Below are 13,871 nucleotides of genomic sequence, written 5' to 3' on the forward strand. Positions count from 1 at the left end.
ATTGATTAAAAGTAGTGCTTTCCTCAGACTGACATCAACAGAGTAAAGTCTGGGGATGGAAACTTTCTGATTTAAGCTGATTAGAAATTAATTTATTGTGAAATATGACACTGACCTAAAACACACCATCAATGCAACTAAATGAAAACTCCAGAATGAACAATAAATCAAGGTCTCTGGGTAACCTGGGCAGCTTTTAGAGTTCTGTTCTACATAAATAACTTTGGATAAACATGGAGCTTTAAGCTGCCAAGCAATAGCGAGGTAACCAAAATAACTTTGGAGAATTCCTTCAGAGGAGAGGAACAAAATTCTTATAAACCAAGAGAGCAACAACTAGAAACATTTTACAGCAGTACTCAGTAGGGCTGCACAATGACTATATCATCAAGCAACTATATCATCAAGCATGTCCAATATTCAAAGTATGTCTATATTCCAAGTGTTAGACACTTGGATTTTACACACTGATGTAAATAGTACTGAGCCAGTTTGGCAAAGTCTCACAGCAGCAGATCTTCATGCCAGACACAAAGGCATCGCCCAAAATGCTAAAGGTCACTCAGTGATGAAAGAAGAGACGAGAAAAAGAGAAAAGAAGAAAACAGGAATATATCACACTGCATATCATCATTCCAATATAGTATAGATTCCTCCACTAAGTGTTAAGAAATGTTTGGCTTTTGGGATAAAATAAAAATGTCATTCAATGACATGCAAACAGATAAAATATTAGTGAATGCTCACTTTCTTGAAACTAAGAAAGCCTGCAGGTGATCATATAATTATTCCTCCAATAAATCTATGATGCACATATAAAAAGGGTTCCTACAAACAGAAGAAAATGCTAAAACACAATCCTTATCTTTTGATTTAGTCTGGAAAGATCAAGTTTAGTTATTTGTTTTTGCTTTGTTTGAAGGTAATATTAAACCACAAACTAATTTCACAGCAGCTTGGCCTATACCTTTTATTAAGGTGTGACATTCTTCCTCACAGCATTAGGTTTCTTGATCAGTCTCTTAGATTTACTGAAGTAACTGACTTCATATGACATCACATTGTAGATCAATTCCCCTTAAATAAACTCTTTTTGACAGCTGGAAACATGGAGGTACTAAAAAAACCCTCCAACAAAGATCCTTTGAAAAGACACTTTTCAAAGGATCAAGATGTGTCTCATTTTTTTAGAGCGTAATTTCTCAGTGTTGTGAGATTAGTCTGTAATCCAATCTATTTTTTGTACATGATTGGCTCCTGTGATGAGTGGCAAATTTACACAGGCCTACTGACTGAAAATTACAAAACCATTGTACATGTTTCAGAATAAATATTTGTCAAGTGTAGTGTATGTTCTGCCTGATACTATCTAGTGTAAGTTACTAACATACCAGATAACAACATGGGGTCCTTGTCTGCGGACTTCTTGACGTGATCGGACTCTCCAGTCAGCGATGACTCATCAATTTTTAAGTCATTGCCCTGGATCAACACTCCATCAGCAGGAAGCAGATCACCTGCAAAGCAAAACAAATTTTAAAGTATTAAATATAGTTTGTATACAATAGAACTAGAGATGAAGAAATATTATTTTTGCTTTTTCTATAAATCTATCTGCTATTAAGTCATCATTCAATTCAAGCCTAAATCTGTAAATGTATCAGTGTCAAAAGCACTTTATGGCTTTAATCTTGTTCTAGAAATGAGATAAACTCTATCTTAGCTTTTAAAACAAGAGGCAGCTGGTAGAAAAATTAGATAATTTTTAAACATATTTAAGGTGTTAAATGGCTAAAGCTGAGGACCATCTCACACTTACCATATTTAATCTGTGCAATGTCCCCAACTACAATGTCGGAAACAGGGAGCTGTATGACCTGGCTTCCACGGACCACCTGAAACTTCTGCTCCTGCTCGATGCGGCTCTGCAGTCCACGGAACTGCTTCTCCTTCGACCAGTCGTTGAAGGCTGTCACCAGAACTACACACACTACGGACAAGAGGATGGCAGCACCCTCGATCCAGCCTGCATCTGCCTCACCCTCATCCTCCACTCCACCGGCTGCTGCACCGCATGCTGAAAAACAAAAAAGAAGCATGACATAAATAACATATTCATCTTGGGCACTCATTAACAATCAGATTTGACCCTTTTGTTCAGATTGTTACTATAGCTGAAAGGGTTGATATTGATTATTTCTGTTACCTATCTATGTGTGCAAATACTACATTTACAAATTGTGCTACACAATAGGCAAGTATAAAATTAAAACAAACTCTGGCTTAAATAGCCCCATGAGAATCATCATCTCATTGACTCATATGCCCTACTTCAAATGAGGCTCGGCATTCTGCTGGCTGCACACTGGTAGACGAGGGGAATGAAAAAAGGCCTATTCCCAGTACTCTTTGTGCTTGTTCATGTAATACTCCTGGAGCCATTGTACTCTGGACCAAAAGAAACAAAAAAAAACCCCAAATAAATCCCTTAAGACTCTGCTAGAATTATTTCTTTTGCCTTTCTTCAAACTAGATGAGTGAATTCTGTCTTGCTTGATCATTGCACTACAGTCAGCAGAACAGTCCTGAATATAGAAATCAAAAGTTAGCATACTGAAGATCATTATGGACATTACCATTTCTGGTTAATGCTGCTCTATATGCCTTCAAATAAAATTAAACACTCAACACTAGCTTTTTAAAATATTTTGAACAGTTTTTTTTGTTTTGTTTTTTTAAAAAAAGGTCAACAGAAACACAAATAAGCAAGAAACCATTTAGATGGAGACTAAGGATATGATCAGCCCAACTTATGTAATTTGTTGATGGTTTGCCGGTTTATTGTGATGTTTTTAATTAGTTTGTTCAGCATCCTTCACAACGTTTCTGTTCTACTATTATAACTATACGTAATACCTAGAAAGGTAGAAATATTAGAAAGGTGACGTCTGCAGCAGTTCTCTGTGGAGCAGTGAAGCAATACACAGTTCAATGTACTAAACCAAGATATTTTCTTCAGTTTTCTTTTTTAGGTATTTAATGGGATTTAAAAGTGCTATTTTGCCATCTTTTACTTGATACGCACAATTACAAAGAAACTAAACAGCACCCTCCCATAAATTATTCAAATTACTTCAGATAATTTGAAAAAATTTGTACAAAACCAATACAGATGGAAAAACATCTGCAACAACAGAGCAAAATATTCTGCAAATCGAGGTGTTTCCAAAGGGAGCAGGAAAAAGAAATGGCTTATGCAGTCCTGTCTTCATACAAGTTCTTAATCAAACTAGTGATTCAATAAACAGAAATATTTGTCATGAACTTAAGACCTACCACAAAGGCTGAGGTAATAACATATCTTCTCTTTAGCATTTTCAGCTTCATCTAAGCTTGTAAATCCCTTAAAATGATGACAGAACCCCTGGGCAGGGAAATGAAGTCCATTACTGTGATAACGAAAGAGGTGATGACTGATGCAGCTGACTCAGCAACTCTTTACTGTCTCTGTCTTCATTTCCTGTTTCATGGCTCACAGAGCTGATGTATGGGTCCTGGGAGCTCAAGGTTATTTCTCCACTCAAAACTTCATTAACCTTTCCAGTACCTTTCTAACATGCATTTAATACAGTCACAATGTGCACAAATGCTCACACTTGTGGGCAGAAAAATTAGATATGTGCTTGATGAGTCACTTGACCTCTAAAGACAGGTGACAAACAAACTAGGACCTGCCTTGCCTGTTAAAAAGAGGGTTTACACAAATGTGGTTGAGAGTGTATCAGTCATGATTACTGGTAGTGAGTCATCGGTTAAATTCCCTGCAACACTGAGAGCATCGGAACTAATGAGGTGTGTTTCTCTAATTTTAAACCAACTGGGAGCAAGCCTCACAGGAGGAGATGCCACAGCAGCTGGGTAACTCACCATCCCCATTGGTCTGCCCGGGAGGGTGGTAGAAGGAGAGGCCCAGGGATATTAGAGCAGCGATCTCCAGGATGATGAGGGTGACATCCTGCAGCGCTTCCCATACCAGCTGTAGAAATGTTTTTGGCTTTTTTGGAGGTATCAGGTTTTTACCAAATAGTTCTCTTCTTTTGTCCAGGTCCGTTTGAACACCTGCAAGACCTGAAAAGGGAACACAGTGGCTGTGAGCATAGGTGGGGACATTCATTTCATAAAAAAAAAACAAACAAACAAACAAAAAAAACCATAAGAAATATTTAAGTGCTTAGCTATAAATGAATTTCCTGATACTGTCACTGGTAAACATGTTGATCCCAGACAAATGTACTCTCAATCATTTCTCTTGATTTTAATTTGCAGGCATTATTTTTTTGCACACTTTTACCCCTTTCCAACCTCTCCCCTACCACAAACACACCAACTCTAATTACCAGATTGAGTCATGGTGGGCCACGGATTTCTGCATTCCTTATATAATTCAGCTCAAGCGATAAGGGCCTTTATGCTTTGACCTTATCCACCTCCTCATACACTGTGATCTATTGTGCATAAATATCTTTAGTACATTAATGTGAAGCGCTTCATGCTGGCTTAAGGCACAATTTACTTTTAGAAAGCAGTTCAGGGATTTTCTTTTCATATGAACTCAGCATTGAATTAAAAGAATAGTTTGGCAGGACCAGTAACTAGTTTTTACAGTTGAGAATTCATGGACGAGTTAATATAATCAAACACTGTTTTAATAAGAAATTATATCTGCCTTTAATATAATCTGGACAGTTACCAGTTATTTGGAGTAATTTTATAATAGTGATCTACTGGTAGACATAATTGACATTCTCCTTCTGAATATCCTAGTTGAGCATGTCTTTAATTAGTTGCCATTAATCTTGAAGTGCAGTCTTTCTTTAATGTTAGTGGATAACATTAAAGAAATGTTATTCATTTCTTTAACCTGTAAAGGAGTAGATTTGTGATGCAAATTTAACACTGGAAAAATAATCCAGAGGGTGCACACCTTTACCAACAAACTTTAACCAGTAATAACAGACTTACGAATGTCCACTGCAACAGCATTCAAGAAGGAACCCAACAGTAATCTGAGAAAATAAAGCTGGTTTTAGGCAAATACAAGACTGACTGCTGTGTCCTGTTTGATCATTAGTTTTTGCCTGGGAACTTTTCTAAAGATATAATCTTTCATATTGCTGAATAATGAACTCTGGCCTTAACTGAGGCAAATGAGTTCTACACTCCTGAAATGGAGTGTAGAACTCACACTCCAAATGGAGGAAATATGGAACAAATGGAGAAATGTGGAACATTTTCTCCATTTATGGATAAAGGCTCTAATTGATGATACCCTAGAGTCCTTTAGATAAGGGTATAGCATATTGCTTTTGAATTCTTTCTATTCAAATGATTTCTTGAATATATGTCAGTTGTAAAAAACAATTCACAGCACACCATGCCTTTAGTTTGATGGCTTTATAGTTAGAAAATGGTTTTCGAACTTGGGTTGTTTAGTCTGTTTAAAATAAATTCTGGCCCATTGTCCCACTTGGTGTGGTCCATTTCTGTGTGTGAACACAATAATTGCACTAGAACAATTGCTTTGGTTCTAAAACTCTAAAGCAAATGCAATCGTTACACGGTGTACATTGTCTCACTCATATTTGGGCAGATGACTACATCTGTCAGCTCCTACAAACACTGAAGAGTTCAAATTGTTCAGTAAGCAAATAAGACAGATGGGGTTTGAGCAGATGACTGAGCAGTGCTATGCTAACATTAACAAGATAACATAAAGGATATATTGGTTGATACAAAATGATCAAATGATGACAGAAACGCCCACGACTTTGTTCAGTTAGTTATTAAAACACATAATAAATAATCAGATATGAGAGCTATTTTATTTTACAATTGGACATTCTGCCCTTACAGAGTACAAGTAAAAATATTGTACATATTGTACAGTGCATCACTGCAAACTATATTTACATCACATTTTAAGAAATCTTAATTATATTAAGTTACAATACCAAGTTGTATTGCAGCTAACATAACTAATGTGCTTTTCAGTGCTAAATCATTGTCTTGCTGCTGACTGCACACAAAAGCATGGCAAGTATTCACGGGAGTTCTCTCTCTCTTTCTCCCACACAACAATGCATGTTACGGCTGCCTTATGTCATGCATAGTGCGTCACAGGGTCTCCCAGGATTGGCCCGGGATTGCACCTGATAACATCGCTGCTGCTTGACAACGCTCACATCTAAATGCATACGACAGGTGAGAAAATAACCGGTGCAGAAAATAACCGGTGCTTCAGCAAATCAAACGTGAAAAAGGATGTTGAAAAAGAACAGGAACATTAAAGAAAGAAATGTTAACATGGCTCAAAGTAGACAGTAGGAAGGATATTTCCTCCTATGTTGTGCTGGTTACAAATAGATTAGTCTATAAATAGGATCATTAGCTATTCACTTTTAATTATTTCTATGAGATGGCCTGGCATGCTCTTCCATTGATCTCCACAGAAGCCTCCTTTACATAACATGTAAACATCCATGTGTGAAAGCATGTGCGTGTATGGCCGGGTCTGAGTCGTGACTAGCTACTTGAGCTGTTTTGTGTGTAAGAGAGCTGCGCCAGCATGCCTGTGGTTGCTTACACCATCACATGATAACATCTGAGCTCTTATATTTGCCAATTACCATTGGTCAGATACACACACATAGTGCGTGCATTCACAGTGCATGCACAGAAACGCATAGATGACAGACAAGTAATGTTTGTGAATATCTGTGCGCAGGCACATATAATGATTACATATATTAAGGTGCAATTTTTTCAAAGTCCCTGCCATTTATTTAGTTCTGTCTAGAAGACATCAAATACAACTTCTAGTTAGATTTCTTTCCTTTTCTGCCACATTCACAAACATTCACTCTGTAGTGGTAAAAACAACCGATAGAAATATCAGTATTTAACTAAACCTTTAGTAATCAAGAACAGTATCAATTGAAGGGTAACTTTCAATTAAAATACATATATCCTGAACTACATAGTTGATTCTCTTACTAAGGCATTCTATATTGTAATTAATACTCATCATATATTATGCTTCACTGTGTTGCAGTTTGGAGTTTCTTACCTATATTCAAACCATATACAGGAGAACAAAGAAAAAAAAATGCTGTAAAACAATAGCAATGAATAATAAAATACAAGTGCTGTGCTTGTCTAACTTTCTTCAATCAGCAATGCATTTCTCCATATTTGAGTACACTTGTAGGCTTGGATTTAAGCATATTTTAAGAAAATCTAATTCCACAAGCAATTGATTTTTAATTCAGTTTTCTACTTTTCCTGTAATTACTACTGTGTGATGTTTGACTCTGAAATATTGCTCAGTAATGCTTAGTTTAAAACATGATGTTTTACTGATGTACCCTAAAACTGGTAGAAGAAAGAAAATACAACTATAATTCAGATGCATAAAAGCTGCAAACAGTAACTCCAAAATACATATGATGCTAACTAATATGTAACATATTGTAGGACGTAGTACCCTGTTACTTTTAGAACTGCCTTCATTCTGTATAGATTTTCAACAAGATGCCTGAAACATGCCTCCAAGGTTTTCATCACAAATATTGCATTTCTAAAATACTTTTTATTATTATTATTTTTTTCAATAATTATTTTTGATCAGTATTGACTTTTTGTTCCAGTGTTGTATAAAATATGGCCTAACATCATGTAACGGAGAAGAGTACACTTAAAACCTTTAAAAAAATGTTCTCACAAAACACTTATTGGTCTTTATTCCCCTCCATTTTTGTAAGATTTCTGATTAGCTACAAAACTGTTCTTGGGAGCCCAGCAGAGTATTATCTATATCTGCTTTGACAAAAGCAGCCTCGCTAGTGTCCCATTTTCAGACAAAACTTTATGCCTTCATGCTTGCATGAGGCAAAATGGGATCTTTTTAATTCAGAGGGAATATGATGGCATATTTTAACAGTTGCCCTTTTTTTGTCAGGGGCTAAAAATAGATCTCCATGGAAACACTATGCATCCCACTCAGAGAACAGAAATACCCACGACTCTGAACCTTGGAGAATGTGTGAATATGTAAGTAAGTGCTGGTTTTGTGTGTCCATTTTTGGTGAAAGGGAATGTGTGGGCACATGTGCACATGCAGAAAAACACAGAAAAGACTAAAGTGATGTGGTGATATTTCAATATCCATCAACAGTAAAAATATACAAAATATTTAATTTTGCTAAAAAAAAAATACAAATTAGAAACTGCTCATAAATATTTCTTTAATGTCTTGTTAACTCCAAAATACATCAACAAATTCTCACTCCCCAAATTTTTCAGATTTGGGAATGGTGTTTGTTTTTGTATTGTTATTTTTCAGGCCAAGTTTAGTGTATGTTTGATTCTCTTGATTAAAATTTTATTTCTGATTTGATTACTTCATGAATATTTGTTAAAAAATTTTCATTTAAATTTGATTAAGGTTTATATCTTCTCTTACCTCGTCTGTCTAGCATTTTTAAATTAAGTTTTTGCATTTCCTGTATTTTGAATTTCAGGCATCCCATTTTAAAAAGCTAGTTTAGATGTGCCAGGATATTTCAAGACATAATTCAAATTGCATGATTGACTATTATATCAAGTATGGCTCCAGCAGGCCAGACTGATGTAATAGAAACATGTGCTTGTATGACCTTCGACCACTTGGACTATTTGTGAGACAGTGCATGGGTGTGTAGGCGTGGGTGAATGAGTGCATGTGTAAAAATAAGTGTTTGTGTTGTGTGGGTGTATGTGAGCCAGTTTGTCACCTGGAGGTGCACAATAGTGAGAATGGTGGAAGGCCTACAAGACTCAGCACCCACAAGGCATAAAGGACAGATAAATCTGGCTCTAAAGGTAACAGCAGCCTCAGGCAGACAGACAAGGTATCAACCCAAGAGCAGCCACACCACTATCTCCCACTGTGCAGGTCAAACTTTGGACCCAGTCCCTCCAGGGGCCCAGGACCTCTGGCAACAAGGCAGCAGAACACAAAGCAGGGAAAAAACCCCACAAAAAAGCCCCCAGCACATTGGTCAGGTACCAGCCCACAACAGCAGCAGGACCCCAAATGACCAGATCATGAAGGGTACCTGCATGGTGCTCCACCATGCCTGCAAGGTCCTACACATCAATGTGTGGTGTTGCAGTTGGTGGTTGTCTGAATATGTGACCACTAAGGTGCACAATTTAACTGTGTTTTCAGATGAATACTGATGGTTTAATTGAACAAACAGTGGAGGAAAATAGTCAAACTATTTACTGTGACAATGAAAAGTCTTGTCATGATAATAAATGCCCACCACTACATACTTCACAAGAAAAGAGTCAATAGTTCCTGTACTCAGGGTGGAAAGAACAAGACAAAGGTTTTGTGTTTTGCCATATAAGTTCACAGTTCTCAAGAACTCCAGTGCAGAACTTTCAGAAAGCCCTCCCACAATAAAATCTGTAGTTGGGACCACACAGGAAAAACTTCTATATAGAATGTGTGTCAAGAAGAACCTGCAAGAACCCCCAAACAAGGAATCCTAGTAAAATGACAACCTTAAGTTCTGGCAACGTATAAGAAAGATAACTAATTTCTCTGTTTTTGAGGACTATGCATAGGCATTTATGTAAAGAATTTTCTTGCCAATTTTTGCTTTGTTTTAATGATTAAGAATAAACTTCAGGACAATCCTCCACTCCGGTATAAGACCATTTCTCTTTGGGAGGAGTTGATGTCAGTTGTTGTCACCACACTAACTCATGCGGTATTTGGCCGCTGGGCATTGAACAGTCACAGTCACAAAGGCCAAAGATTCAAGCAAATATACTGTATTGTATGAAAACAAACAAGTAATGTCATGATGAGTCACTGGGTCACTTGAATACATGAACTCAGATGAACACAACATACGTGAATAAATCATTTCTCTGCCAGAGGACAGCACTTTTTGAACGTTAATGGAGAGCATAGTGACATTGTGGTTTGTGACACAAAGTCACATTATAAATGTACTCTGGGTGGTAACACTTAGGCTTTGCTATAGTATTTCTTTTTTAAATAGAGGACAAACAAATGTGAAAGTGGGAAACTAAACCCAGACCCCGGCAAATTAAGAAAAAAAATTCGGAAGAGAATTTCCGAATCTAAACTTAGCCAAGAGACATAAATGAGAGTGGGGATAAGTGGATGAGATGAGTGGCGGTATAATCAGGACAAAAGAAGTACTTTTGTCAACTTATCTACTTTTTCGCTATATTTATTGATTTTTCCAGATTCCTCTAGTGACTTGTTTTCAAAACAACAAATATTGATATATCTACCGACTCTTTTTCTGTGTTGTTGGAAACTTTTATGGCAACAATGCTCTTCAGTTCAGCTCCAAGAGTTGCCTTTAGCCTCTCCTGCTTCCTCTGTACTGCAGGAAGTCTGACACAGTCATCCGTTCAATACCATACCTTCACCAATAGTCAGAAAATATCAAGATTTGCACAGAACATAAAAATAGAACCCTAAATAACTTCCTTAGACAATGTTGATTTCGGGGTTAATTTCACTATAAATGTGCACTGATCTGAACCTCAAAAACTGAAATCACATATTCTGACAACCATCAACTGACCTATAAGACTTTGGAATAATAGACCAATTAACAGCTGCATTTGAACATTTGAACCAAATACTGAACCAACTAAATAAAACTTTCCTTCTTTGCTTTTTCTGCAAGAGAACACAAATAAGGACAGTCTTCATCTGTCTTCCAAAAACCAAATAAAATGTACGTTGCAATCCAGAAAATAAAGTGAGCCTGTGCGTGTGTATTTGAGCCTGTGGGGGCAGCTGCACAAGTGGGTGAGTTTTGCTGTCAGGTACTGTGGTCCAAGAGCCTGACTCATGTGAGAAATGGTAGAGTAGACTGAAAAGACCAAATATATGGCCATCTCTCTCTCTCTCTCTCTCACACACACACACGCACACACACACACGCCCACAGGTATTTCAACAAGATATACTTATTAACAGGTATATGAGCATTATTATTGGGGGAAACCTATAGGTAAGTAACTGAAGATTAATATTTCACTCCATATTCATTTTAAAGTTATTAACTGAACTACATAGTTCAACTAATTATTTGTAGGACAGCAACATGTGTAATTAATTCACTGTGTAAGTCTGGGAATTTGATTGCTGAAAGAAGTCATTTGCACTTCTTGGGAAACCCTTTCAATTAAATCTCAAGAGCAACAGAGAAAGAAAAAACTGAAACTGAGTATCGCTCAGACAGCATGAAGATGTCAGTGCATATGCTCTTTTTTGAAAATTATTATACATCTTTACTGGGGAAAATCAATATGCTTACTTCAAATCCAAAGTTTACATACATTTTTTAGTATTTAATAGAATTGCCCTTAAACTGTATGACTCAGGAAAAATTTTTTTAATAAGAATAAATTTTGTCAATGAAAATTAAAATTTAATTTACAATTAGTCAGATGCTTCCCATCACATCACACATCGTTATTTAAACAATCACAATAATGGGCGTACTTCCACAGGCTTCTCAGTTTGTTACAATTTTGGCCCATTTCTCTGGACAGAACAGGTGCGACTAATTCAGGTTAGCAGGCCTCCTTGCTCACACACACATTTTCATCTCTGCCTGCAAAAATTATAGGACTGAAATCAGGGCTTCTGAAGGCCATTTAAAAACATTGAACTTGTTGTCTTTAAGCCACTTTGTAAGTAATTTTGTGTTATGCTTAGGGTCACCGTCCATTAGAAAGACCCATCTGTGCCAAGGATTAAACTTTATGGCTGATGTCTTAAGATGTAACTTTAATATTTCCAAAATGTTCTTTCTTTATCATGGTATCTATATTGTGCATTATGGTATTATCAGGCTTGCAGGTCCCCCCTTTTTCCTTTATTCATCTATTACCATGTTGACCCTTACTTGTCACCACCAAAATGGATACAAGAAAGACACCAGTGTCCTTATCACATTCTGTTTTGAACCAAAATACCAATATTTATGAAGGTCCTGATACCTTGCGTAATTTCTTTTAAATTTTCCATTATATGGTAAAGGAAGCAGTTTGAGAAATGTTGCTTCCAAATATCCCAGATATTGTGAAGATATTGTAACCAATGACAATCATGTAAGGGCATGACAACATCATTGCAGCTCCCCCTGATAGTTTAAAGGAAGTTAAAAAAAAAAGAAAATCTTTGGGAAAAAAAAAAGTCTTAATTGTTCTGGTATTTAGCAAAAATAATTTTGGTTGCCTTTACCGACCAAAAAGAAGTTCAGTTTAGCCTGATTTCATGTCCATCACACAAAAAAGGTAATGCATTTTTTTGCAGTTTGTATTTATTTGCAAGTATCAACTGTAAATGTTTTTATTCAAGCCTCTGTGATCAAAATACAAAGAGTAATAAAATTCTTCTTACTGCCTGCTTATTGACTTTATTAGTCATTTGTTTCTTTTTTTTCCCCCATCTGAGCTTCAAACACTGTTACTCTAACCAGACTGACTGCCTTACATGTGGACAAAACTTTAATGAGACATCTGTTTACTGCCAGTCTGAGGGCACCAGAGGTGTGTTTGTGCGTGGTAAAGAAAAGAAAAGAGATAGTCAGGGTTTGTTTGGACACGACTGCTTGGTGATAAAGACAAAGTGTAATGGGATAAAGTGTAATCATCCTGTAATTCCAGACTGGTCAACCATGTAGTCAGCATAGGCTATCCAAGGATCACTCCTTAGTTTTCATCCATCCATTATCACTCTTTCATTCATTTATTCGTCCATGTTATTCAGCTAAATTCTCAATCTGAGTAGAAAAAGTCCTCAGGCATTGCACAGCTCTGTATTACTGAGTACATCAGTATTTATCAAGCATAAAGCTGCAAGAGTCATTGTAATTTTAAATAATTTCTTTTAGCAAACTACAAAGACTTTAATGGCTTATTTTCTTTTGTAAATAATATCTAAATAAAAAATAAACAACTGTGCTGAAAAGTGATCAAACACCAACTAATTTTGGCTCCATGGCTTCAGCCATTTCATAGAAAGCACAAACCAAATGTTTCGTCTGCACACAGGGCCGCTGTGTAGGGGCGAAAGTTATGACAATTTAAGGATGCCAGGGGGCCCTCCACAATTTATTTATTTTTTGTTCATGGAAATAAAAAAAAAATAAAAAATTGGGGCTCTGTCAATTACAAAATTAATTATATTGTGTTTTTAAAGATTGTTTTCAGCAGTAAAAAATTTATGTTAGACCAAAAAACACATCCATATTTTCACTGAACCCCCCCTGGATCTGCATGAAATGGTTTGTTCCTGCTCGATGGCGACGGTATTCTGCAGGATCAGTCAGTGGAAGACAAGACCAACTGTGGTAGTTACTATGCTGCTAAGAAAAATTATAAAATCAGGTTTGCAAAAAATAAAAAATAAAAAAATGGAGAGAGGGAGAGAGAGAAAATGGTAAGAGTGTCAATTTGTAACCCAGTTTTTCTGTGAGAGGTGGGCAGACTGTGTGAGATTATCAACCATTTAGAATAGTTAGCTTAGTTACAGAAAACTGTTTGCCTCCTTTTCACTAGCATTTAATGAATTAAGGAAAAAATAATTACCAACATATTGATATATTTCACTTGTCCCTTGTAGCAGCTTTTACCACTTAACAGATGAGTTAGTCAGCAGCAGATCTAGCCCACGTTCCTCCTGACCTGCCCTCTCCTAAGTGAAATTAAAGCTACAGTATGTCACTTCTATATAATTTTTTGTTTCATATATTTGTTAAAACTGT

General features: G+C 36.5%; 1 protein-coding gene across 15 annotated transcripts in view; it reads right to left on the reverse strand.

Annotated features, from left to right (window-relative positions):
* atp2b2 (ATPase plasma membrane Ca2+ transporting 2) overlaps positions 1-13,871 on the reverse strand; it is a 119,028-nt gene that overhangs the window by 41,840 nt on the left and 63,317 nt on the right. For all 15 annotated transcript variants that reach the window (XR_006370985.1, XR_006370986.1, XM_044120904.1 and 12 more), the window contains 3 exons: positions 3,928-4,128; positions 1,820-2,077; positions 1,392-1,517 (listed from right to left, as the gene is read on the reverse strand). Coding sequence is in view for 13 of the 15 variants with exons in the window: in XM_044120904.1 (XP_043976839.1) it covers positions 1,392-1,517; positions 1,820-2,077; positions 3,928-4,128 (585 nt within the window). In the remaining 2 variants the exon portion in view is untranslated. The remainder of the gene's footprint in view (positions 1-1,391; positions 1,518-1,819; positions 2,078-3,927; positions 4,129-13,871) is intronic.

This window comes from Gambusia affinis, linkage group LG07 (assembly GCF_019740435.1).
Source record: "Gambusia affinis linkage group LG07, SWU_Gaff_1.0, whole genome shotgun sequence".
Classification (NCBI taxonomy): domain Eukaryota; kingdom Metazoa; phylum Chordata; class Actinopteri; order Cyprinodontiformes; family Poeciliidae; genus Gambusia; species Gambusia affinis.